The sequence below is a fragment of the Tiliqua scincoides genome, chromosome 1 (assembly GCF_035046505.1).
Source record: "Tiliqua scincoides isolate rTilSci1 chromosome 1, rTilSci1.hap2, whole genome shotgun sequence".
NCBI classification, from domain to species: domain Eukaryota; kingdom Metazoa; phylum Chordata; class Lepidosauria; order Squamata; family Scincidae; genus Tiliqua; species Tiliqua scincoides.
In genome coordinates, this window is record NC_089821.1 from 154,928,001 (window position 1) to 154,951,129 (window position 23,129).

Consider the following 23,129-nt stretch of genomic DNA (forward strand, 5'->3'; position numbering starts at 1 on the left):
TACCATCTTTTAGGCCAAAGCCTCTCAAAGTGCTTGCAACACAATGAAAAAACAGGAAAGCAATCAGTTTTTCTCCCTTTTGGGACCAAAGATGCCAGAGTAGGTCATGGCTGCAACATCTGCTTCCTCACACAGCAGCTTTAAGTAATGGCAACGGCTGGGGGAACAAGAAGGCAATAGTGGCTGCTGGCTTCTGAGGCAAGCCTGATGGGAAAAGCTCCCAAGGAAAATGGTAACCATGAAAAATCTGGCAGTAGGTGGCAGCTGCAGGGGTCATAATTTCTCCTCATGTGGCTGCAGATGTCATATATTTACTATATTATATTTTGAGGCTCATAGGACATTTCCAGAACATTCAAATACTTCACCCTCCTATATATCTGCATACTTTTTCTATCTCATTTTCATCTTGATTGTTCTCTTGAGACCATATGCCTGGGAAAGCAAATAAATCCTGCTGTCATAGTCTAGGTACAAGCTCAGCTAGCCAACCCACATGCTCTTGTGTTGTGCCATTTTACAGGAGAAGAAAACTCTTATTAAAAAGATCTTTAGTATAACAGATGCATGTGTGTAGGTAGTGGCAGGAGGTAAGCAAAATACAAGCTATGTATTATACTGAGGAGTGTAATAATATCTTTTATATCAAGTCACGAGGCAGCATTATGACTAACCGATGAAAAAGATGTGACTGCTGGTCTTCATGCCTGGATTATTAACATATGGTGATAGATGCAGCTGAAGGGTGTGTGTGTGTGTGTGTGTGTGTGTGTGTGTGTGTGTGTGTGTGTGTGTGTGTGTGTAGATTTATGGGCATATCGGTCCTATAGTCCCACTACTCCAGTATTATGTTGATGTAATGGTCATGTTCCTATGCACTCCGAGCAGCAAGGCAGAAAGCAAAACACTACCAAAGAAACCAGAGATAAAATAACTGCAGCCAGGCACACAGTTTTCCTAGTGAATCTATCCCACAAACCAATTGCAGTGTTTCACACTGATGACATCCCTTAATTTCTCATGCACATAAAGCAGGGGTGCTCAAACCCTGGCCCGGGGGCCACTTGTGGCCTCAGGGGCATCCAATCCAGCCCTTGGGAAACTCCCAGTCTCCAATGAGCCTCTGGCCCTCTGGAGACATGCTGGCCCAATGCAACTGCTCTCAGCATGAGGACAACTGTTCAACCTCTCACCTGAGCTGTGGGATGAGGGCTCCCTTCACTACTTTATGTTTCACGTCTGTGATGCAGCAGTGGCAGTGAAGGAAAGGCTAGCCTTGCTTTGTGCAAGGCCTTTTATAGGGCATGAGCTATTGCAAGACCTTCATTCATTCATTTCCATGTCTAATAAATTCATTTATGTAAATATATTCAAATTTTAAATGTAAATTAATTAATTTTTTCCCAGCCCCCGACACAGTGTCAGAGAGATGATGTGGCCCTCCTGCCAAAATGTTTGGACACCCCTGACATAAAGCACTAATCAAGGCAGCTGTCAGCATGGAAATTATCCCATATCCCATCCCTCATACAAGGTGCAAGTCCAGTCTCATTCTCAGGAACATTTGTCTTATTTGTCAGAGACTTCAGTGATCCACTGGTTAGGAGGACTGTCTGTTCCATAGTCTACTGGGTAGGAGGCCTCCACACAGAACCCACAGACCCCCATGATGAAGGGTGAGAGTCTCGCTGCAGAACCATGGGCAATGTTCATATAGGTGACTCACAGCCCAATCCTATTAGAACCTTCCACACCCCCACCCTGCTAGTGCAGCCATGCCAAAAAGGGCCTAAATATGTACCCTCAACTTCATTGGTTGCCAGTGTTTATAGTGTGTGGATAAACATGGGAATGCAATCCAGTGTTTAAATGGCATATTTCAGAAACATCCAAGTCCCTTAAATAATGTCACATTGGCTGATATCATAACAAGTTTAAGATGTACTTATTTAGTTTCTATCGACAGGCTGTTCAGCTCAGATGCATAGAAGTATGCAGATAATTTTTGATCTCAGTATGATTATGTAGATATTTTTGGTCTTAGTGCAGTCACATGGATATAAAATCAGTTCACATTCTTTTCAGCTGGGGCAACCTCCAGCAGCAGTTGCAGATGCAGAGTGAGTTTTCTTAGGAACATGGGGTGACATTTGAAATGAACCAAGGGGAAATAAAAGATGATACCACTGAAAATGAATAAGATGACATACAGGAACTCAATCTGGGGCTGATCAATTATGGGTGCTAGCACAAGGTAGACAGATGCCATCAAGAAAACTATAGGTATGATGATTGGGACCTGTGGAAGCAGAACACATATTTATAGCCCTCATATAATCAGGGATGACTACAGAGTAGCAAGCAGTAGCAGGCAACTTTCCACATATTCTTCCTTCTACCACCTCACACCTCTGATCAGAAAAGTAGTACCACTTCGTGAATGATAGTAGATTAAATGATTAATCACTGTAGATTGAAGTCAGCATTTATATTTTAAAAATTAAAATTTAAAACTTGCAGGTGGCTTTAAATGAAAACAAACCCTCCCACTCTTCTCCACTCCACCAACTTCCAATCCAACAAGCAGGAGCAACTGAAGCTATATGGGATGGGTGAAGCTTTCCAGCCAGCAAGCTTGTGACCAGACCCCCTCTCCCATCTACTCCCAATAATTGGGTAATAATCTACCCCTGCTAATTGGGTAAGAGGCACTTTTTCAAGTGGGTGCTCCTCTTTGTAGCAAGGGGAGAGTAACTGGCCCATCTAACCCCAGCAGTGTCTTTTCTAGTGGCTGTCTGCTGGTGTTCTTTTTGCATCTTTTCAGATTGTGAGCCCTTTGGGGACAGGGAGCCATTAGTTGTTTGTTTGATTTTCTCTGTAAACTGCTTTGTGAACTTTTAGTTGAAAAGTGGTATATAAATACTGTTAATAAATAATAATAATAATAGTTGCCAGGAATAGTTGGCAAACAAACCCCCCAGATGATCCCCCCTATGGTCTTTGCCACCCTTCGCTTTCCCAAAGTTTATTTAGCCAAGTATAATCTTCAAGGCAATGAACATACTGTATAAAATACCATGCAGGTGAAAAAATAAAAGCACACTCAACATGTATTAAACATCCAGATAATAAGGACACAATTAGCACTTTTACACTTGTTTGTTTTATCGTAACAGTCACAAGGCCTGGTATAGGTCCACAGAAACCCATAGGCCATCACATAGACTACTTGGGGGGGGGGGAAGGGAGTAAAAAACATTTTCATTTGTTCTTCATTGGCCCTTCTGGTCCCTCCCCCATAGCATGCAGTGCATGCTCTTTTGGTGGAGCTGCATGCTGTAGCATGGCAAAGGCTACAATCCTTAGGGCCCAATCCTATCCATTTTTCCAGTGCTGGTGTAGCCATGCCAGTGCAATGTGCTGTACATCCTATGGTGGAGAGCCAGTCACAGAGGCCTCCTCAAGGTAAGGGAACATTTGTTCCCTTTCCTTGGGGCTGCATTACAGCAGCACAGGTGATGGAAAGTTGAATAGGATTGAGCCTTTAGTCACAGAAATCACTGGGATCTAGTCATGACTCCCTTGGTCGTGACTATTAAGCTTAGGATACAATTCAACAGCTATTCATGAATGCAACTAGAACTTGCATCTTGGTCTGGAACCCCTCTGACCAGACTGTATTTTAGTAGAAAAAAAAGGGAGCAGAGTGATCAGAGATGCCCCTTCCTCAACGCTTCTGGGATGCTAAGGAAGGGGTGCCTATTCAGCCTCTTCTCTTGCTCTCCCCACCCATCAGTAGGCTTCCTCAGAGCCTTTGCATCATCACAGGGGCCTCTGAGAGTGCTAAAAGGCAGATGGGGGGATGGGAGAAGGCAGCAATGTGACTTGAGCTGCTGCTGTCAGCTGCAGGGTCTATCAAGAGACTTCAGGAGTCTGTTGATTGGGCCCTGACCCTTGACAAGTACCCAGCCCAGCTGATCTCTGCCATTGACAGTCAAGATCAAGAAGTGTTGCCCAACTAAAGACCCATACATGTTAATAAAGGTTCATATGCAAAGATATAACATGATAAAGAGAAGCAACTCAGGGCGCAATTCTAACCCCTTATGTCAGTGCTTTCCAGCACTGACATAAGAGCGATGCAGCTCTGAGTTAAGGGAACAAACATTCCCTTACGTTGAGGAGGCCTCTGTGAGTGACACCCAACTGCAGGATGCAGCACATGTCCCATTGGCACCGCTGTGCCAGTGCTGGAAAGCACTGACATAAGGGGTTAGGACTGTACCCTCAAAGGAAGGTCCTGTCTGATAAGCAACTGCCCAGTGTTGCATTTCTTATTTAAACAAAGTGTATTAAACTGCTTTTTTGTGAAAAAAAAAAAGGTGCAGGAACTCACAACTTGTTAATCTTTTATTTATTTATTTATTTATAAACAATTTTTTATTGGAGAAATAAAATATGTTTATGTGCTTCTCCCCTAAAGATCAACTTACTTCTGAGTAGACATGCATAGCATTGGGCTGTCAATCTCCACATCCCCTTCCCCCTAGCTACTTTTCCTACACATGGGGAAAAATACTGTACAGGTGCACTTGTAGCGTGTAGTATGTAGTGTGGCACTACTTCGAGGAGAGGAAGCAGTGAATGGATTCCAAAAAATGGCTTACATGAGTTCCATGTAGTAAAATTACTCTAAGCAACTGTGGGAGTAAGAACAAAAAAGAAATTCTTACATGAGAGGGATCCTTAGGTGCACACAGAAACAGCTACTTTTGCAAACAAGTGATTAAATATGGTTTAATTCAGGTATCAGCATACTCTGTGTCTTTGGGAAGGCACTTGGCATGCAATTGTATGTTCTCTGCTGCCCTGAGCAGCTGCTGTGCATTGCTGGAGAGGAGCTGCAAACGCTGGCTGTGGGAGGGCATGCTTGTGAGGGAAGGACGAGGAAGATCTCTGGCAAGGCTGGACAGCATGTTGTACACACGTAGAATCCCTTTTCACCTGCCCTTAGCATGTGAAAACGGGTGCAGATATATCTCTCTGCCAGGTTTAAGAGCCCAATCCTAGGTATGTCTACTCTGAAGTAAGTTTCATTCTAGTCAATGGAGCTTACTCCCAGGAAAGTACCTAGGATTGCAGCCTAAGAGCCCAATCCTATGCATGTCTACTCAGAAGTCCACTTTAGTGAATGGGGCTTACTGTGGATAGGATGGCAGCCTTAGAGTCCAATCCTGTGCCTATTCTGCCTCTGTTTTGCTCCCCGCCTTCCTGGAATGCCTCCGAAGGGGAGGGGCCCCTGCAAAAAGGTGCCGGAACTCCGTCCCCCCGCGTTCCATTAGAAAAAAAGCCCTGGTATTAAACAAAGCAAAGTTTTTGCTATTTTTCTGAACAATTAAGAAAACATTTTTTTAAATGACTCACCTTGTAAGATCTTGGCAATTCTGATTTTTTAATTTTTAAATACAGAAGACCAGAAATAGTTGTGCCATAGAAAAGCCAAGCTGTAAAACTGTATAGATATAACCATAGGGACATCCATTAAATTATTAACCACACAATACCTGCTGCCATTTAAATATTCATAGTAATAAAAGATCAGGTACACTGACTGCCAAAAAACCTTTTCAAATTCCTGGATTAAAGATTACTCATGAACAGACATGCCCACTGCTTATTTAATACTGGATAGTGGAACTACAACTTCTTGCCACCCAAATTTAGTCCAGTCGTTTTCAAACATTTTAGCACTGGGACCCACTTTTTAAAATGACACTCTATCGAGACTCACCTACCTTTACTAAATAAATAAATTTTATTTATTTATTTATTTATTTTATTTATTTATCAGACCCCTCTGATATATCCCCCTCCCTGAATATTCAATTTCCATGATAAAAGTCTTTTCAGAGATCAATTTAAAAACCTCAGCTTGCCAAAATAAATTTTCAACTTAGAAACGTATCACTAATCATTGAGAACATTAGGATGGTGGATATATGTGCAGCCTTGCCCTGCACGTGTTTCCTTGGAAGTAAACTGCATTCAGTTATGCTTGCTCCCACGTAAGCATGGTTAGGATTGCAGCAGACAAAAAATATTATTTCCTTATTTAATTTTAATGTTTTTCAAACAAGATTGGAGGAGCAGAGGCTGGCATGTCACCAGGTAAAAGCAGCAGCATTTGTCTTACCACGTTATAAGACTGAGACTTATTAAGTTTTTTAAAAAATGTATCCATGTTTCCTTATATTTACAGCAATCGCTAGCTATAATATTGAAGATAAAATTTATCATTACTATCCCACTGCAAAACAGCATTTTGGAAGAGAAAATATACCCAAAATGATCCTGAGAAAACAATACTGTAAACGACAAGTGAGAGAGCTGAATGTACAAACCTGAAAAGATTCACTATCTGACTGAAACTTCCAGGTATCACCATAATTATTGATATCACTGATGTAAATATCAGAGCAGGGGAAGGTGTGAAGTGTCGAACATGAGCCATAGATAGAATGTCTGGCTAAAAATTAAGACAAAAAAAGGACAATACTAAGACCACATGCAGAGAGGGCACTTTTTCTCCTTAAACCCAGTGAAGCTTTCTCCAAAGACCCAAAGATGTGAGCACTTAATTAGCATATGAGCAGTAATCACAGCAGTTATACTTTGAAAAGAAATATATTGACATTTCCAGTGCCAGTGCTAGGGTTGTTGGCAACTCAGCAGCAAAGACTTGCAATGTGGTCCCCTTGGTAGCCCTCCCTACCCCATCGGCAGTACCCTGACAACACATTGGATGCTATTACTGCAATCATTACCAAGAGTTCTGGAGTAAGCACAGCTAGGTGAGTTCTTCTGCCCTGGTTTCTAAGTTGGGATTCTCCCACCACACATCAATCATTATTATTGCTATTAGTAATATTTATACACTGCTTTTCAACCCCCCAAAAAGTTTACAAAGCAGTTTAAAATAATAACCAATCCCACTCTAAATGGGCTGGATCATAAGCAAAAGGTTTTGCAAAATAGAAGGGCTGCTTTTGTGGAGGAAATAATATAATGAACTTTCACTTGGTGGTCCCAGAGAAATCTTCTGGAAGGGAGAAGCAAGAAGAGAGGCAAGGAAGCAGTTCTTGCTTGCCTTCCCTCCTACTCATGGCATAAGCTACTGCTGGACCACAGGCTTAGTGCCAGGTCAGTGCCAAATCTCAACCCCCACCCTTTCCTTTGGAGGGGAGAGTTTGCGCACTAGTATGACATCACTGCTGCCACCTCCTGCTTTGCTGGCGCTGCTTCTTCTGAACTGGCAGGCAGGGAGGATTCTGCAAGCAGAACCTGTCTGTCCCCAGTATCCCTCCACACAGCAAGTTTAGAAGAAACAGTGAAAGAAGAAAGGAAGCAGGGGCAGCAGCTGCCATAGCCCTTTTCCTGATGGCAACTGGGATCACTGCAGTGGCTAGCTTTCTAGGGAGCTCCACCACCATGACCTTCAGCAGCACTACTGGAGGAGAAGGTAAGTTGCATTCCCATCCTCCTCGCTCACTCTTCAAGGACCAAATGGAAAAAGAGGATGGTGGAGCAGTCAGGCAGGCAGGATATCAGGGGAGGCAGCAGCCAGGCATGGTATACAGGTGACCCCCAACAATTCACTGACTCCACTGGCCCAACACTTGACTCTGGTGGTTCAACCTGCCTTGCGGCTAGACTGCCTGTGCTGGACCATAGCATACAAAATTCACAGATTTTGTTCATGGGCCCAAATTGACATCTGCATTCACATAGCTCCCTCCAAACATTCACCAGTACAGATTCTGATCCACTAAAGCAGGGGTGTCCAAACTTTTAGGCAAGAGGGTCATATCATCTCTGACACTGTGTTGGGGGCTGGGGAAAAATAATTAATTTACATTTAAAATTTGAATAAATTTATATAATTTTACATAAATGAATATATTAGAGGTGGAACTTATATGAATGAATGAAGGTCTCAAGGCCTGTAAATGAATGATAGCTCAAGGCCTGCAAAAGACCTTGCACAAAGCAAGGCCAGTCTTTCCTTCGCTGCTGCTGCTGCTGCTGCTGCTGCTTCAGAGATGTGAAATAGCAAGCAGCTGAGGGAGCCCACAGCTTGCGTAAGTGGTCAAACAGTAGGCTCTCATACTGAGAGTAGTTGTGTCAGGCCAGCATGGGCTCCAGCAAGTCTCTGGCCGGCCAGAGGCTCACTGGAGATTAGAGGCTCCCCCAGGGCCAGATTGGGAGTCTCCTTGGGCACCCCTGCACTAAAGTGTTTGGATGTTAACCATTTCTTCTGAAGTGCAGTAGGGCAGAGGAAGAAAAGAATGTGTTGAGTGATGAATGTGTTTAACATTAATTTTAAATTGAAGGAAAAGGATTAAGGGTTTTAATTAAAAAATAAAATTAACTTTTGTTTGTTCATAAAAGGATGTTGTGTTGAGAACCAGGGTGGTGTCATGATTTGGGAGGTGGACTTAGACCTGGAAGATCCAGGTTCAAATCCCCCCTCAGCCATGAAGCTTCCTGGGTGACCCTGGGCCAGTCACTTTCTCTAAACCTCACCTACCTCACAGAATTGTTGTGAGGACAAAAAGAGGAGAGCAGCTGTGAACACTGCCCTGAACTCATTGGAGGAAGGGCAGTATAAAAATGTGAAAAATAAATGTGTGCCCTGGCAATCAGGGAGAAAGGAGTGAAGGTCTATGTTCCAGGGTGATCCAGCTCTGGAGCCTCATTGATGAATCATCATTGTTGCTCTCCAGTGCTTGCCTCTGTATCAGTAGATTTAGAAATGACTTTGTATAGTCATGTCACAAGTGGCACACAGGACTAGGCAGGACTTGGAGCTACAAACCCATAGAGTTGCTGTCCCTTATGCCTCTTCCAGACTGTGCTACATACATGCTCCTTGGTTTAGAAACTAAAAGCAAAACCACACCAATGCATAAGGGGGCGTCAGATATGTGCACTAGACCATTATGTTGTTGCATGCTCTGCAAATCCATGGAAACATATTTAGGCTTGACTTGTGGCATCCCTCTACTATGGAATGTAATTAACCTCTTACAGGAGATTGAAAATGAGGATTAATAATAATAAAATAAATAAGTAAATCACAAAATTAAATCTGGGGCAACATATCTTTCACACACCCCCCCCCACCTCATAAATGCTCCATTTTTTCCTATTATAATATGGGTCAACACCAGACCAGTAGCTTTCCTGACTTGCCAGAAAGCAGCCACATTAGTCTTTAAAGTATCAAACCTGTCTAATTCTAATAGAATGGTGGGTCACAACCTGATTTTTGGTGAGTCAATAAAAGTTGATAGAACGATCAGATAACTAAGTGCCTCAAGCCCTGAGGCTATTCAAAAATCAGATACTGTTGCTCATTACCTACAGGCTGCAGTTAGGTGTAGTTGCTAATTACCCTGCAAAGAGCTCAGCTCCTGCAGTTTGTAAGATAGCTACTATTTGCCCTGCAAGGAGCTGAGCTCCTGAAGTTTGCAAGTATGTGAAAATATAGGAGATAAGTGTTTATGGTCTTTTTCTGGTTATTATTACTTATGAATAAACAAATTTTAAAAAATTATGTCTTTCTAGGTCTCCTTTTTTATAAAAGTCTGGTATCAAGTGGTTAAACAACAAGAGTGTTGTTTAAAAAAGTGGGTCCCAGTGCTAAAAAGTTTGGGAACCACTGGTTTAATAGCAAGAGACTGATTTGACTTTCACAGGATTACCATGGATGCAAGAGGTCCAAGAATCTTTGCACCTTACGTCAAGTAGCAGTAAGGTCAGTGAATTCTGAGTTCTTACCATATGACCTTCCCTTGCTGCAATATAACACACGCGTCCTCCACTGAATAATGTTCCATTTGCTGACCCAAAGGAAGACAGTGCAACTGACAGTGAGATCAGCCATACCCAGCTGCCCAAGACTTTGTTTCTAAAGAGGAAAAATGAGAGACAATTTAGGTAATATGACTGAGAAAGGAAACCAACCTTCAGGGCTCACTCCAGATTTCAGGTGATACTCTTGCCTTCCATTAGTTTTCTCTTAACTGGCTGGGCCCCAAGGGAACTACTCCACCACAACCATCAAGTAGGTGGACAGTAAATGATAACATTTATTCCACCTACTGTCCACCTACTTTTGGGTCACCCTGTATACACACACGCACACGCACACACATGTATGTATATGTATATGACCTTAGAGACAAGCCCTTAAAAGTTGGGAGGGGCTGAGCAGGAGGATTTTAGTGCCAAGTGCAAAAGGGCTGTAGTGCCAAGTGCAAAAACTAGAGGGCTGTCTGCAAAAATTGGTGCCGTGTACAAAGCCACTGAGGCTATAAAAGGGGCTGCCCCAGCAGAGAGATCTCAGACCACCAGAGAAGCTTGATAGAGAAGGAGCTGGAAGAGCAAGCTGCTGGAGACCACCAGGGAAGTTCTGTGGAGAGGAGCTGAGGATAAGCTCTGCAAGAGACCACCAGGTTGCTCTGCTGGAAGGAGCTAAAAGCAAGCTCTGCTGGAGCTGGAGACCTTCAGAGGAGACTCTGCTGAAGGAGCCCTGAGAGAGCCTTTCACTGGAGCTGAGAGCCAGTAAGGGATATCTCCATCAAGCCTCCAGCCCTTGGTCTGCCACTGGTCCTGCTGTCTCAAACTGGGTAAATTTAAGTGAGGTCCCTTATAACTGGTTAAAGTTTCCATTCCTCTGAATAAAGAATCTTAAACTTAGCTTGGTGTCAGTGGTCTCTCCTTTGATTCTGCTATAACACACATTAATCAGTGCTCTGCCAAAGAGTGGAGGAGAGAGTAGAAAGATTCCTAAGTTCCTACAGTCTTTCAAAGAAGGCCAGGAGGCCAGGGTCTCATATCACTAAATAACCAGCCATTCCACCTGAAGTTTACTGAGGAACAGAAATGTTAACTCATTGTAATTTTAAACAAGAGAAACTTGCATTTTGTAACAATTTCCAAAGGGATAGCTAAGTTAATTTGTTGCAGCAAAAACAACAAAGAGGCTTAAAGTACTTTGAAGAGGAACTAATTTAGTATCAGCTTTCGTGGACTAAAGGTCACTTCATCAGATGCACAAAAACAGCAGTTCACAAAAGTTGATACTGAAATAAATTGGCTACTCTTTAAGGTGTTGGTGTTTATTTTATATTATCTTGTTTTATTGAGATAGTTAACGGTGACAAAAACATTCATAAGTTGTCTTCAACCTTGGGTAAGTCTCTCAAATGTCCCTTTCACAAGAAACTTGTACTGCTTTTCCCCCATCCCGTCCCAAGACAGGACAAAAATCTCAACTACATGCATTAAAACACATCTTAAAGTTTTGTGGATGGGCAGCCCAATCCTGAGCTTCCTGGTTCCTGCTGGAGCAGAGGTGCTAAAACAGCTGCCTCTGTATCCAGTGGGCACTGGGAAACAGCCAGAGGTCTCCTTTGAGAAAGAGGACTTTTGTCCCCTTCCCCCGGGGAAAGCCCCATGCCCCACAATGGGGCTTCTTAAGTCTGCTCCAGAGTTCAGGATCTGGCAGAGCAGAGCTTTTTTTTATTTTATTGATGTTTAATTTTAAAGTATACCTTCCACTTATATTTACATAATCATACATCAACAATCTTTTTTCCCCTTTTTTCCCTCCCCCCTTTAAGAGTGACCATTAACATTATTTATATCTGCAGCCATAAGCACACCTTTTGGATTTTATCCATTATAACTGTATTGGCCCCCCTTCCCTTACCCATCTTATATATCGCAACCATTTCTTTTTTATCTTGGATTTCTTATCTTCCCATGTCTTATCCTTTTTCAATATTGATACTATGTCTGATTGTATCCATTCATATAAATACCAATTCCATTTTTCCACAGTGGATTTTGATGCATCCTTCCACCCATATGCTATAACTGCATGGATAGCTAGAATCATAGCTTTCAATAAATCCTGATTATGTTTTTTTACTTTATTATTTCCCAAAACTCCCATAAATAACATTTTCCCAGAGAGCTCCAGCTTAAGGTTACTTAATTCCTCCACCTTTTCAAATATCAATTGCCAAAAATCAATTTAGTATTGGCAACCTTCAGTCTCGAAAGACTATGGTATCGCGCTCTGAAAGGTGGTTCTGGCACAGCGTCTAGTGTGGCTGAAAAGGCCAATCCGGGAGCGACAATCCCTTCCACACCGGGAGCAAGTGCAGTCTGTCCCTGGTCTGTCTCCCTGGCTATGGGCCTTCCTTCTTTGCCTCTTAGCCTCAGACTGTTGGCAAAGTGTCTCTTCAAACTGGGAAAGGCCATGCTGCACAGCCTGCCTCCAAGCGGGCCGCTCAGAGGCCAGGGTTTCCCACTTGTTGAGGTCCATCCCTAAGGCCTTCAGATCCCTCTTGCAGATGTCCTTGTATCGCAGCTGTGGTCTACCTGTAGGGCGCTTTCCTTGCACGAGTTCTCCATAGAGGAGATCCTTTGGGATCCGGCCATCATCCATTCTCACGACATGACCAAGCCAACGCAGGCGTCTCTGTTTCAGCAGTGAATACATGCTAGGGATTCCAGCACGTTCCAGGACTGTGTTGTTTGGAACTTTGTCCTGCCAGGTGATGCCGAGGATGCGTCGGAGGCAGCGCATGTGGAAAGCGCTCAGTTTCCTCTCCTGTTGTGAGCGAAGAGTCCATGACTCGCTGCAGTACAGAAGTGTACTCAGGACGCAAGCTCTGTAGACCTGGATCTTGGTATGTTCCGTCAGCTTCTTGTTGGACCAGACTCTCTTTGTGAGTCTGGAAAACGTGGTAGCTGCTTTACCGATGCGCTTGTTTAGCTCGGTATCGAGAGAATGAGTGTCGGAGATCGTTGAGCCAAGGTACACAAAGTCGTGGACAACCTCCAGTTCATGCTCAGAGATCAATTACCAAAAATCAATTACCTTAGAACATTCCCACCAAAGATGGGCATAATAACCCTTTACCCTCCTACAGTGCCAACAATTTGAATTCCTTCTCTTAATCACATAAGCCAGTTAGGCAGGTGTCCTATACCATTTCAATATTAATTTCATCTCCAATTCTCTAAATTTTTCCATTCTACGTAATCTCCAATATTCCTTTCATTATTCTGTCGATCTCCTGTACTGACATTCCCACCTCTCTTTCCCATTTAATTTGTATTAACCTAATCATACAGTCTCTATCTTTATTCATTAAATTGTATAACTGTTTTGCCATACCCTTTTTATTATCCTCTTTAAGTCTATATATTTTTTTCAAATTGAGTATCCTCTTCATTTAAAACTCGGGAGTATCTTTGTTTTAAAATATTTTATAAAGCCAAGATCCTTAACCAGTATTTTCCTCCCACTTTTTCCAATAATTCTTGTATAGGAGTCAGTATCCCCTGAGGATTGTATAAATCCTTCACTCTAAAATAACCCTTTTTCCTTTAACTTCTCCCAAAAAGTTTTTTCAACGTTTTTAAATTCCTCACTTAAAAATTCAAGTGGGGTTCATTTAGAAAATTTTGGCATCCAATGGGGTTGCATTTTCCCCCAAACTTTTAATGCTAACTGTCTTGGTCCTATTGTAATTTTAATTTCCTTTTTCACTCTCTGTGTAAATATTCCAAAATTACCTCCTCCTCTATTTATTGTATCTTCCCATCTCACCCATTTATCCAAATTTTTCGCATCTATTTCCATCAACATCTTAATTTGGAAAGCTTCATAGTAACTTTCCAAATGTGGCAATCCCCATCCTAAATCTTCCTGTGGTGAATATACAACCTTCCTTAAAATTCTAGCTTTCTTCTTCCCAAACACCCAACTTTTTATTTCTTGATCCCATATAACTAATTGGTTTCTGGGAATCCACTCTGGAAGCACCTGAAATAGATATAGCATCTTAGATAAAATGAACATTTTAATTGCCCTTATCTTCCCCAAAATGCTTAAATATCTATTATTCCATTGATGTAATTTTTTTTTGTACCTTCTTCCATGTTGTTTTATAATTTGCATCCACCAAGTTTTTGGGGTTCTTTGTTATTATTATTCCTAAATATTTAATTCTCGTAACTCCTAATTTCATACCAGTTAACTTTGCTATTTCTTCTTGTTCCTTTAACTCTATCTTCCTAAACATAATTTCTGATTTTTCAATATTTATTCCTAACCCAGAGTATGATTTAAAATCCTCTAAAATTATCATTAATTCTTTCAACGCTTCCAGAGGATTCCTAAAGAACCAAAAGTATATCATCTGCATATAAATTTAATTTAATTTCTTCCTTCCCTACTCTATATCCTTGTATTCTAATACTATTCCTGATTCTATCAGCTAAGGGCTCCATCGCTAAAACAAACAACATTGGGGATAAAGGGCATCCCTGTCTTACTCCTCTCTGAATTGGTATTTCCTTAGTATGACCATCATTAACTTTAATCATGGCTTTGCTTTCCTTATAGATTTCTTTTAAAGCATTCAAAAAAAATGCCCGTTGAGGCTGCAAAACTCCTCAAAGTTCAGTCCCAGGCTGGCTTTTTTTTTCACCTTTTTTTTTTTAAATCGCAGGTAGGACTTAACCCACAGCCTCCAGCAGGGGGCTCACTCCAGGAGCTTAACTCCAGCTTGGGACTGAACTTTGAGGAGTTTTGCAGCCTCAACGGGCTCCCCTTTTGGCAACTGGCAACCAACCTTTATATTTTGCAGCCATGGAGCACCTCCCCACCTAAAAAAAAGAAAAATTTATTCCTCATAGGGATTTGAACCCCTAGCCTCTGGCTCCACAGACCAGCACTTTAGCAATTGAGCCATAAGAGCTCTTGGGCTCAAAGTGTTTGGAACTAATACTTGAGGCGCTGATGGCCACCAGCTGGGCTCAAGACCTTATATATTAGTTCTGAACACTTCAACTATAGGCTTTCCTATAGCCCAATGGAGCACCTCCCCACCTAAAAAAAATGGGGTGTTTCACTCCAGCTGTGGCAGGAGTGCTTTTGCTATCAGGGAGCTCACACGGGATGGACATGTGTGTGTGTGTGTGTGTGTGGTTATTGACTACATCTAGTTTTATTACTTATTTTTCTGATAAAAAATGGTTTAAAAATAAATAAGTAAAAGATTAACAAGTAGTGAGTTCCTGCACCTTTTTTTTTTACACAAAAAAAGCACTGGCGATATCTATGCTGCAATTGAGAGGTAATATACAAAAGAGCTGACTGCACTGCACTTTGCACCTTGCTGGTGGTCATTCCTCCTGAAAATGTCACTCCCTGAATTTAAGCTGATGTCCCACTTTCAATATACTGTAAAAGTCTTCATCCTTGGCTTATGGAGGGATCTCTTAGTTTATAGCCAACTTTGTCCATATAAATTGATCTCATTGTAGTAGTTCTCACAGTTCCAATCTACATAGTTGGTGTTCCCTGTTTTAGCTTCGGTTCTGAATACATGGCAATCTTGATTGAATATGATTGGAAGAAAGTTTACTGATTTAGGGCCCAATCCGATCCAATTTTCCAGTGCAGGTGTGGTCATGCCAATGGGGCATGTACCCTGGTGCACTGTACCCTGTGGTGCGGAGGCAGTCGAACAGGCCTCTTCAAGCTATGGGAACATTTATTCCGTTACCTCAGGGCTGCATTGCAGCTGCACTGGTGCTGGAAAGTTGGATAGGATTGGGACCTTAAACTCTCAGGGGAGTGGTCATCCATGAAAATGTATGCTGAAATAAATTGGTTAGACTTTAGGGTGCTACAAGATTTGTATAAGGCAAAGTTACTGAATAAGTTTGCTGACATTAATGCAACTTACTTATAAATACAGTAATAGGTTTAGAATTTTGCACAAGAAGCAGCATTGTGGGTCCAAGCCTAAGGATTTTATACCCATGTGAGATGTGATGATAGCTATAAAAAAATTTTCCACTTTTTTCAAAATGCATTACAAAGTGTATTCAATCACTCACTGTATAAAAAAATCACACAAAAGAACATAAGAAAAGCCTGACTGGATGTGTTGCATTCACATGTGTTGAATGCAACACATCTTCTGGTTTATCACACTATATATCTTCTGGTTTATCACACTATCCAGGGACTCCATATTGTCAGTTCACCCCCATTCCCATCTCTAAATGTCACAGCTATTTAGTTTGTTCACCCTTCTGCACTACACAGCAGGCAAAAGAGAGAGTGCCAAGAAATTTACCTACAAGTAAATTTTACCTACAAGTAAAGGTTACCTACAAGTAACCTACAATGAAACTGACACAAGAGCAAAGGTCTGACTTGTCAATCAATTATGAAAATTCTCCACTTAATAAGCAAATATTAAGCAAATAAGCAAAATATATTTTAAAACCCCTGCTCTATGCTTACCCTAAGAACAAAAGAGTGTTGCAAGCATCATGTTACAGTGGCTAACGTTACACTTGCTGATGTATCCATGACCTCCCACTCCTCCATCTGCTCGGTGAGATAAGCAGTTCTGTTGGGTGCACCATCTGGGAGCACTCCTCCCTGCTGTTTTGCCCTAGCTTGGTTCACAGGAATGAAAACTTTAATCAGGCAGGAGAAGGAGAAGGGCTTTACCAGGGAGGGGGAACAGCAACAAAGGGGGAACTTAATAAATAACTTGCTAATGAGGAAAGATGGGCAAGGAAGTGCAGGAAAAGGTCATCAAGACACCATTAAATGGGATTTGTCACTTGTTTCAACAGAATGCTGTTTGTCCTTTTCATCTTCATACTGTTCGGGTGGCACTTGAAGGCATATAACCAAGAATGTTGTAAAATGGCAGTGGGGAGCATAAAATATATTTATTTACTTATTTGGCTTCAATCCTGCCTTTTGATCCAGAAGGCTCCCCAAGGCCTTACTTAAAACAATGAAAGAGAATTACACAAGGCTGCTTCTATGCCTTCCAACATATGTCACTACTTCGTGAAAGCAAATTCTCCTCCAGTTCTCATGAGGTCATTATGGCTGTTAGATTTAAAACACTGTTTCTTTACAGGTAGCAGAGAGCCTGTTCTTATTTAAAATTCTACACAACATTATTTTATCCCAGTGTAGCATTTTCTCCAGTGGTTGTTTGCTGGCAACTCACCTCTTTTTAGATTGTAAGCCATTTGGGAATGGATAACTTCTTCCCCATTCATTTTGCCATGTAAACTGCTTTTATGGCAAAGGAGGCTAAAAATATTTTTGATCCTTATTAGTCATTATTTACTTGCTGATTTCCTTCTAAGATAACTTGCATTCTGTCTTTCCATCTTCAAGCTCAAGGTGGCTTCATACTCAAGGTGGCTTACTTCATACTCAAGGTGGCTTACAAATGAAAATCCATAAAATATGTGGGGCATTTGGGATAATATACCAACCAGTCTGTCAAAGCTGTGGTGCGCCTTACCGATATCAGCAATGTTTATGGGCCTTTTGAATCCTAGTTATTAACTTTGATAGATGTATGTATCTCTGCTTTCAAGACATGTTTTTATCTTTTCCATCCTATTTTGCATAAATAACATATTTTGCATGGCCTGTCTCCCATACACACTCTCCTGACTCATGTTTGCATATAACATTCAGCACTGTCAAGAGGCTCTTCCTCAGAGAAGCTTGCAACACCATACATCAGTCAAAAATTATGTTTCTTTTCTTGCTGCAACAGGGTAACACAGCTACTCTTTTGGAATGTTACAAGTTGTCATAGCAACTCTAGACTCCCCCCCCCCCCCAAATTATTCTTACAAATCCCTCTATCCAGGAGTGTATTGTGCTTCAGTGTTTTCTTGGCTGCTGAAGCAATTCAGACTGAAACCTAAAATGGAGCTGTAGGTTTATGCCCTTTGGTTCTCCTCTAAAAACTCATTTAGCATTTAAGACAACTCAGAAGTGTACAGTAACTATGGGTTGGTCTGATACAAGATAATGATCATTTTAATTCTATGGGTTCTATTCAGCCCTTGTGTTGTCAAAAGGAAGCTCGCAAGGGAACCTTCCCACAACAGCCACCATGCTTCCCCAAAAGCAGTCTCTGAGGATCAGAGTAGGGTTGCCAAGGTTCCAAAATTGACCTGGAATTTCCAGGAATCTGCCTTGGTCTCAAGGTGATTCCTGAAGCAATCTTAGAGATTTAATGGGGCCAATCTGGCAGGCATGGTCTGAGCTGAACAGTGCCATGTGAGACAGCCCCACTGAATCTTCCCCCAAAGAAGGATAGGCCTCTTCTCTCTCCAGGTGAAGGGTAAGGTACCCTGGATGCTTTCTGGCACTCTCTACCACCTGGGGCTACAGTACAGTACAAAGAGTGCCAGGTGGTAAAGAGTGCTTTCTGGCAGGGAATGGTAATTCCAGCCCTTGCATTCTTTCAAATAAAGAGGAGGAACAGAACATGCTGAGCTCTTCCTGTGTACGTTTAAAGAAGTCTGGAGCAAGTACCAAAAGGGAAGAACTAAGAAGGCAGAGAGTGAGGAAGCAGCATTATGCCATGCTGGAAAAATAATTCCTCTGGAATAACTTCTAGGTTGGCAATCCTATTTTCATGCAGGATTGTAGCAATTTAAAACTTTTGATTTTTTAGCCAACCTATGCACCTCTACTCAAAAGTAAGTCCCATTGTGTTCAATGGGGCTTCAGGAAAGTGTATCAGATTGCAGCCTTTTTACTCTGTACTCTAAACTGCCACAGGCTTTTTGTTGTTTTCATGTAGAATGCTGGTGTGCAAGGGTTGTAAAAAAAAAAAAAAAATAGGAAGTGGTTGGTGTTGGGTGAGTGTGTAGTCAAACCCTTAATGCTTAGAAGCATAGCTCACCCCCAGGTAATGGCCACAGCACCTGAAGACAGAAGCTCCGCAGGCGACATGGCTGCAAAGTAGCTCACATTTACCAGTAAATAAAAGCAGGTAACCAAAGGAATAGCAATCATCATTGCTCTTGGCAGGTTCACCTGGGGAGAGAATAAAGGAGGGTACATAATAATGTGTTATATCTATACAGTAGTTAGATACATGCTGTTTCTGATAATAGAGCTATATATTTGAACTCCCTATATAGTTGGGAGTAAAATAAAAACCAATAAAGGAGTATTTACACACACACACACAGTCAAAGAAGCAGAACCTGAGGACAAATAACCAAAAGTTTGCATAAATGTTCATCTTGTTCCCCCCCCCTTACTGTTTTATTAATAAATAAGGCTTCAATTCTATCCACACTTACCTGGGAGTAAGTCCCATTGACTATAATTGGACTTACTTCTGAATAGACATGTATAGGCTTGGGCTACAAATAAATTCATCACATGACAAAGCAATAATGTTGGCTGTTATGCAAATTACCTATTTATCACTACTCCCCCCCAACCCAATATTACACTATGAATTACTACACAGTGAATAAGTGTCATTTACGAACAGCATTGGCAGGCCACCTCTCATGTAAATATATGCAATTCAGTGTGTTATCAATGATAGATAACACTTTTTAAATAAAGTTTTTACTCACTTCAGGCTTCTTCATTTCCTCGGTCACATAATTCAGGTTGTTCCATCCATCAAAAGACCAGAGCCCTTGATAAAATGCAATTCCAATTGCCCCAGCATCTGTCTTTGTGTTCTGAAAGGCATTCTGGAAACTCTCTGTTTGCCCATGAGCAAGCAACACCATTCCTCCTACTACAATCACCAGTAGTGCCAGTAGCTTGGTAACTGTAAATATGTTCATGATAGAGGTGGCCAGCCTCACACTGAGACAGTTGACCAGACTTAAAAGCACAATGCAGGCCACAGCTGTGCACTTGATCACCATCGGAGGTGAAGAGCACCCAGGATAAAAGGGCACCACAGCATATTCAGCAAAGCTTAGTGAGACCGCTGCCACGCTAGCAGGCCTTACCACAATAACAGAGGTATATGCAAAAAGAAAAGCAGGAAGTGAGCCAAAATTCCTCAGAATGTAAATATAGTCTCCTCCAGATTCTTTAATTATAGTTCCCAGTTCAGCATAGGACAGAGCCCCAAAAGTGACCAGCAGACCACAGGCTGCCCAGACAATTAGACTACCTGCAGGGCTACCTATGTTACGCAGGACCCACTCTGGAGACATAAAAATACCTGAGCCAATCATAGTTCCAGCAATTAATGACACAGCACTAGTCAGTCCAATCTCTCGCTTCAGTCTCAAGATCTCTGGTCCTTCGCTTGACAGGGCTGCTGGACCAGATGGGTTTGTTTGTCCCTTTGGCCTCATGGTGAAAGCTGCAAAACCTGTTGCTTCAGAGGTGCTGCAAGTGACAGCAACTGCAAATGTTAGGAATAAAGACAGAGCTAATATACTGCCTTAAGTTAATTATTATAGGAAGCCGCAAAAAAAAACCTGTCTTGCCACGACTGGCTTTTCTATTTCTTTCAGCTTCAAAAAGCCTTGCCTTATGGCAGCACGTTGACCCCTTTTGTACTTGTTAGAAAAATAAAATTGCATAGCTTGTTCCATTCGGGCCCAGAATTTACCTCCTGAGAGCCTTTGTCTTGATTTCCTAAATAACAACAAAGAAGTGCATTTCTGTTTTTGCTGTTTGGAGTCTCATAAAGGTAAGTAGGTTTGTACTTTATGCTTCCTGTGTTCTAGAAAGTAGATAAGCTGCCACCCTTCTTGTACTTTATTCTCTGCAGCTGATTTTAAAAAGTGATTGAAAGATAGTTGCAACAAGATTATCTCAATTTTTTTGTCTACGTCAGGCTGCAATCCTAACCACACTTTCCTGAGAGTAAGCCCCATTGAATAAAATAGCACTCACTTCTGAGTAGACCTGGTTAGGCTTGTGCCCTTAATGGATCAAAGTTCTTTAAAGTTTAGGAAATAGTCGATCACACTAGAACCCTTAGCTGAGGCAAATGCAAATTCACTTGAGTTACTAAATTCAGCAAGCCCATTCAGCCAAATTTTACTAAATTTAACACAGAATTTGGCCATCTGGATACCATCTGGATAAATGGCAATTTATCTTTTTTCACTGACAGACCCCAGAGAACATCTGCCATAACCCTGGCAAGGTTCAACATTATTCCCTCAAGGGTGACAGCTGGGAGATATAAAATAAGATTCCCTATCAAGACTGTCTTTGCCTTTGTAACATGGGGTTCCACATATATTTTTCTACTGTCCTTGGCATAAGTGCCCACTCCACCTATCTAATGCCATCCTGGTTAATAGGGTGGGTCTTCCAGATATGGTAAAAATTAAGCTATTATTAAATGATTGCTCATGCTCAGAGTTGAAAACAGTTTCAAATTTTTGATGGCGGTGATAAACCATAATGACTGAATGATGTTTTCAGTCCTATAACCAAGAGGGTGGTAGTCTATCCATAGCTGATGGTGATAAGTAGACCCATGAGAAGCTATCCAGTAAATTCTATATCAGGGGTGCCCAAACCCTGGCCCCGGGGTCACTTGCAGCCCTTGAGGCCTCTCAATGCCGCCCTCAGGGAGCCCCTAGTCTCCAATGAGCCTCTGGCTCTCTGGAGATTTGTTGGAGCCCGCACTGGCCCGATGCAACTGCTCTCAGTGTGAGGGCGACTGTTTGACTTCTTGCGTGAGCTGTGGGATGAGGTCTTCCTCTACCGCTTGCTGTTTCATGTCTCTGATGCAATAGCAGCAGCAAAGGAAAGGCCAGCCTTGCTTTGTGCAAGGCCTTGAGCTATTTCAAGACCTTCATTCATTCATTTAAGTTCATCTTTAATATATTCATTTATGCAAACTTATGTAAATTTATTCAAATTTTAAATGTAAATTAATTCTTTTTTTCCCCTGGCCCCTGACACAGTGTCAGAGAGATGATGTGGCCCTCCTGCCAAAAACTTTGGACACCTCTGTTCTATATTCACCTCTGTTCTATACACTCTCTGTTCACCTCTGGCCAGTATATTCTATATGGGACAAATATACCTGATTTATTTAGATACTATGTATCCTTATATATCATAGGCTTATACTCACTACTGTTGTTCTCTTTGTTGTGTGGTTGTGATTGTGGTTTTGTTTGTTATGTATGCCAATAAAGGTATCTATCTATCTATCTATCTATCTATCTATCTATCTATCTATCTATCTATCTATTTATTTATTTATTTATTTATTTATTTATTTATTTATTTTGTAAAGTCCTGTGAAATGGGTGTAGGGTAAAATTTTCTTACTATGCAGATAGGAAAACCATATGGCAGAGTGAACAGCCTTCCTGATCACAAACGTGTGCAATCAGAACAGAAGTACAATTCACTGTCTCCAGTGGCACTTGTTCCTTAGTAAGCCTGTATGAGATTGTAACCTTAGCAAATCTGTGTTTCTCTCTCTCAATGGCAATCCTCCCATTATGTTATTTGCCATGGGTTTTAGAATGTTTGGACAGCAAAATGAGAGCTTTTAGCGAAAGGCCCTGTTACATCTGCAGCATATATTAAACGTGCATCCTGATTCTATGCACAGTGCCAGTGCCACATCCATGTGGGAATTGAATAAATGCCAATGTGGGCCCCATCTCTTAGTGGTGGGCACTGGCAGTTTAGCTTAGTGGGTTGGAACATGTTGCCAGTAATGCCAAAATCATGGGTTCAAGCTGCAAGCTTGGTGATCAGACATGGGAAGATGTCTTGGTAGGACTGGTGTTTTTTTGCAGGTCACCATAGGTGAAGCTGAGCATTGAGTGTAGTGTTGTTGATCCCATTGCCTTTTGCATGTGAAACCAGCACCCTACATTTTGTACTAATTTCTCATGTTAATTCCCCAGGTGGCAATTCTTCATGTTGCATATGAATGGGTGTTTGTGGTAGGTGGCCTCAGAAGGGTGGTGCCTTAACATCTTGAGTCTGGAAGTGCTGGCTGTGTGGCACTTCTGTGGGACAATCCTAACCCCTTCTTCAGTTTCAAGGTGCGGAAACAGCATGGGGCATGTCACACTAACTGTAGAGTCATTTAAAACTCATCATGGTAAGCATGATAAATGAAAATATGGTCTCTGCTTCCAGAGACCATACTATAAACTATTCGGTTTATTAATAAGTATTATCCAAGTATTGTCAAGATTACACTTACTTCTCCATTTAG

The 23,129-nt window shown here is 41.7% G+C and overlaps 1 protein-coding gene across 1 annotated transcript; it reads right to left on the reverse strand.

The window, feature by feature from the left end:
• Positions 1 to 2,065: 2,065 nt before the first annotated feature.
• LOC136646054 (b(0,+)-type amino acid transporter 1-like) lies at positions 2,066 to 20,274 on the reverse strand. Its single transcript, XM_066622612.1, has 6 exons — positions 19,531 to 20,274; positions 18,840 to 18,973; positions 9,841 to 9,970; positions 6,402 to 6,526; positions 5,425 to 5,512; positions 2,066 to 2,299 (listed from the first exon to the last, which is right to left on the reverse strand). The coding sequence occupies exons 1-6, from the start codon at positions 20,272 to 20,274 to the stop codon at positions 2,066 to 2,068; spliced, it is 1,455 nt and encodes a 484-aa protein (XP_066478709.1).
• Between the last annotated feature and the right edge of the window lie 2,855 nt (positions 20,275 to 23,129).

What these genes read in the sequence shown, in the direction of transcription:
- LOC136646054 (XM_066622612.1), bottom strand. Translation starts at nt 20,274, where the DNA reads ATGAGGCCAAAGGGACAAACAAACCCATCTGGTCCAGCAGCCCTGTCA. An exon ending in GCTGTGGCCATTACCTGGGG is followed by an intron (nt 9,971 to 18,839) that starts GTGAGCTATGCT and finishes TTTCCTCTTTAG; the next exon opens with AAACAAAGTCTTGGGCAGCT. An exon ending in CAGATAGTGAATCTTTTCAG is followed by an intron (nt 5,513 to 6,401) that starts GTTTGTACATTC and finishes ATATCTATACAG; the next exon opens with TTTTACAGCTTGGCTTTTCT.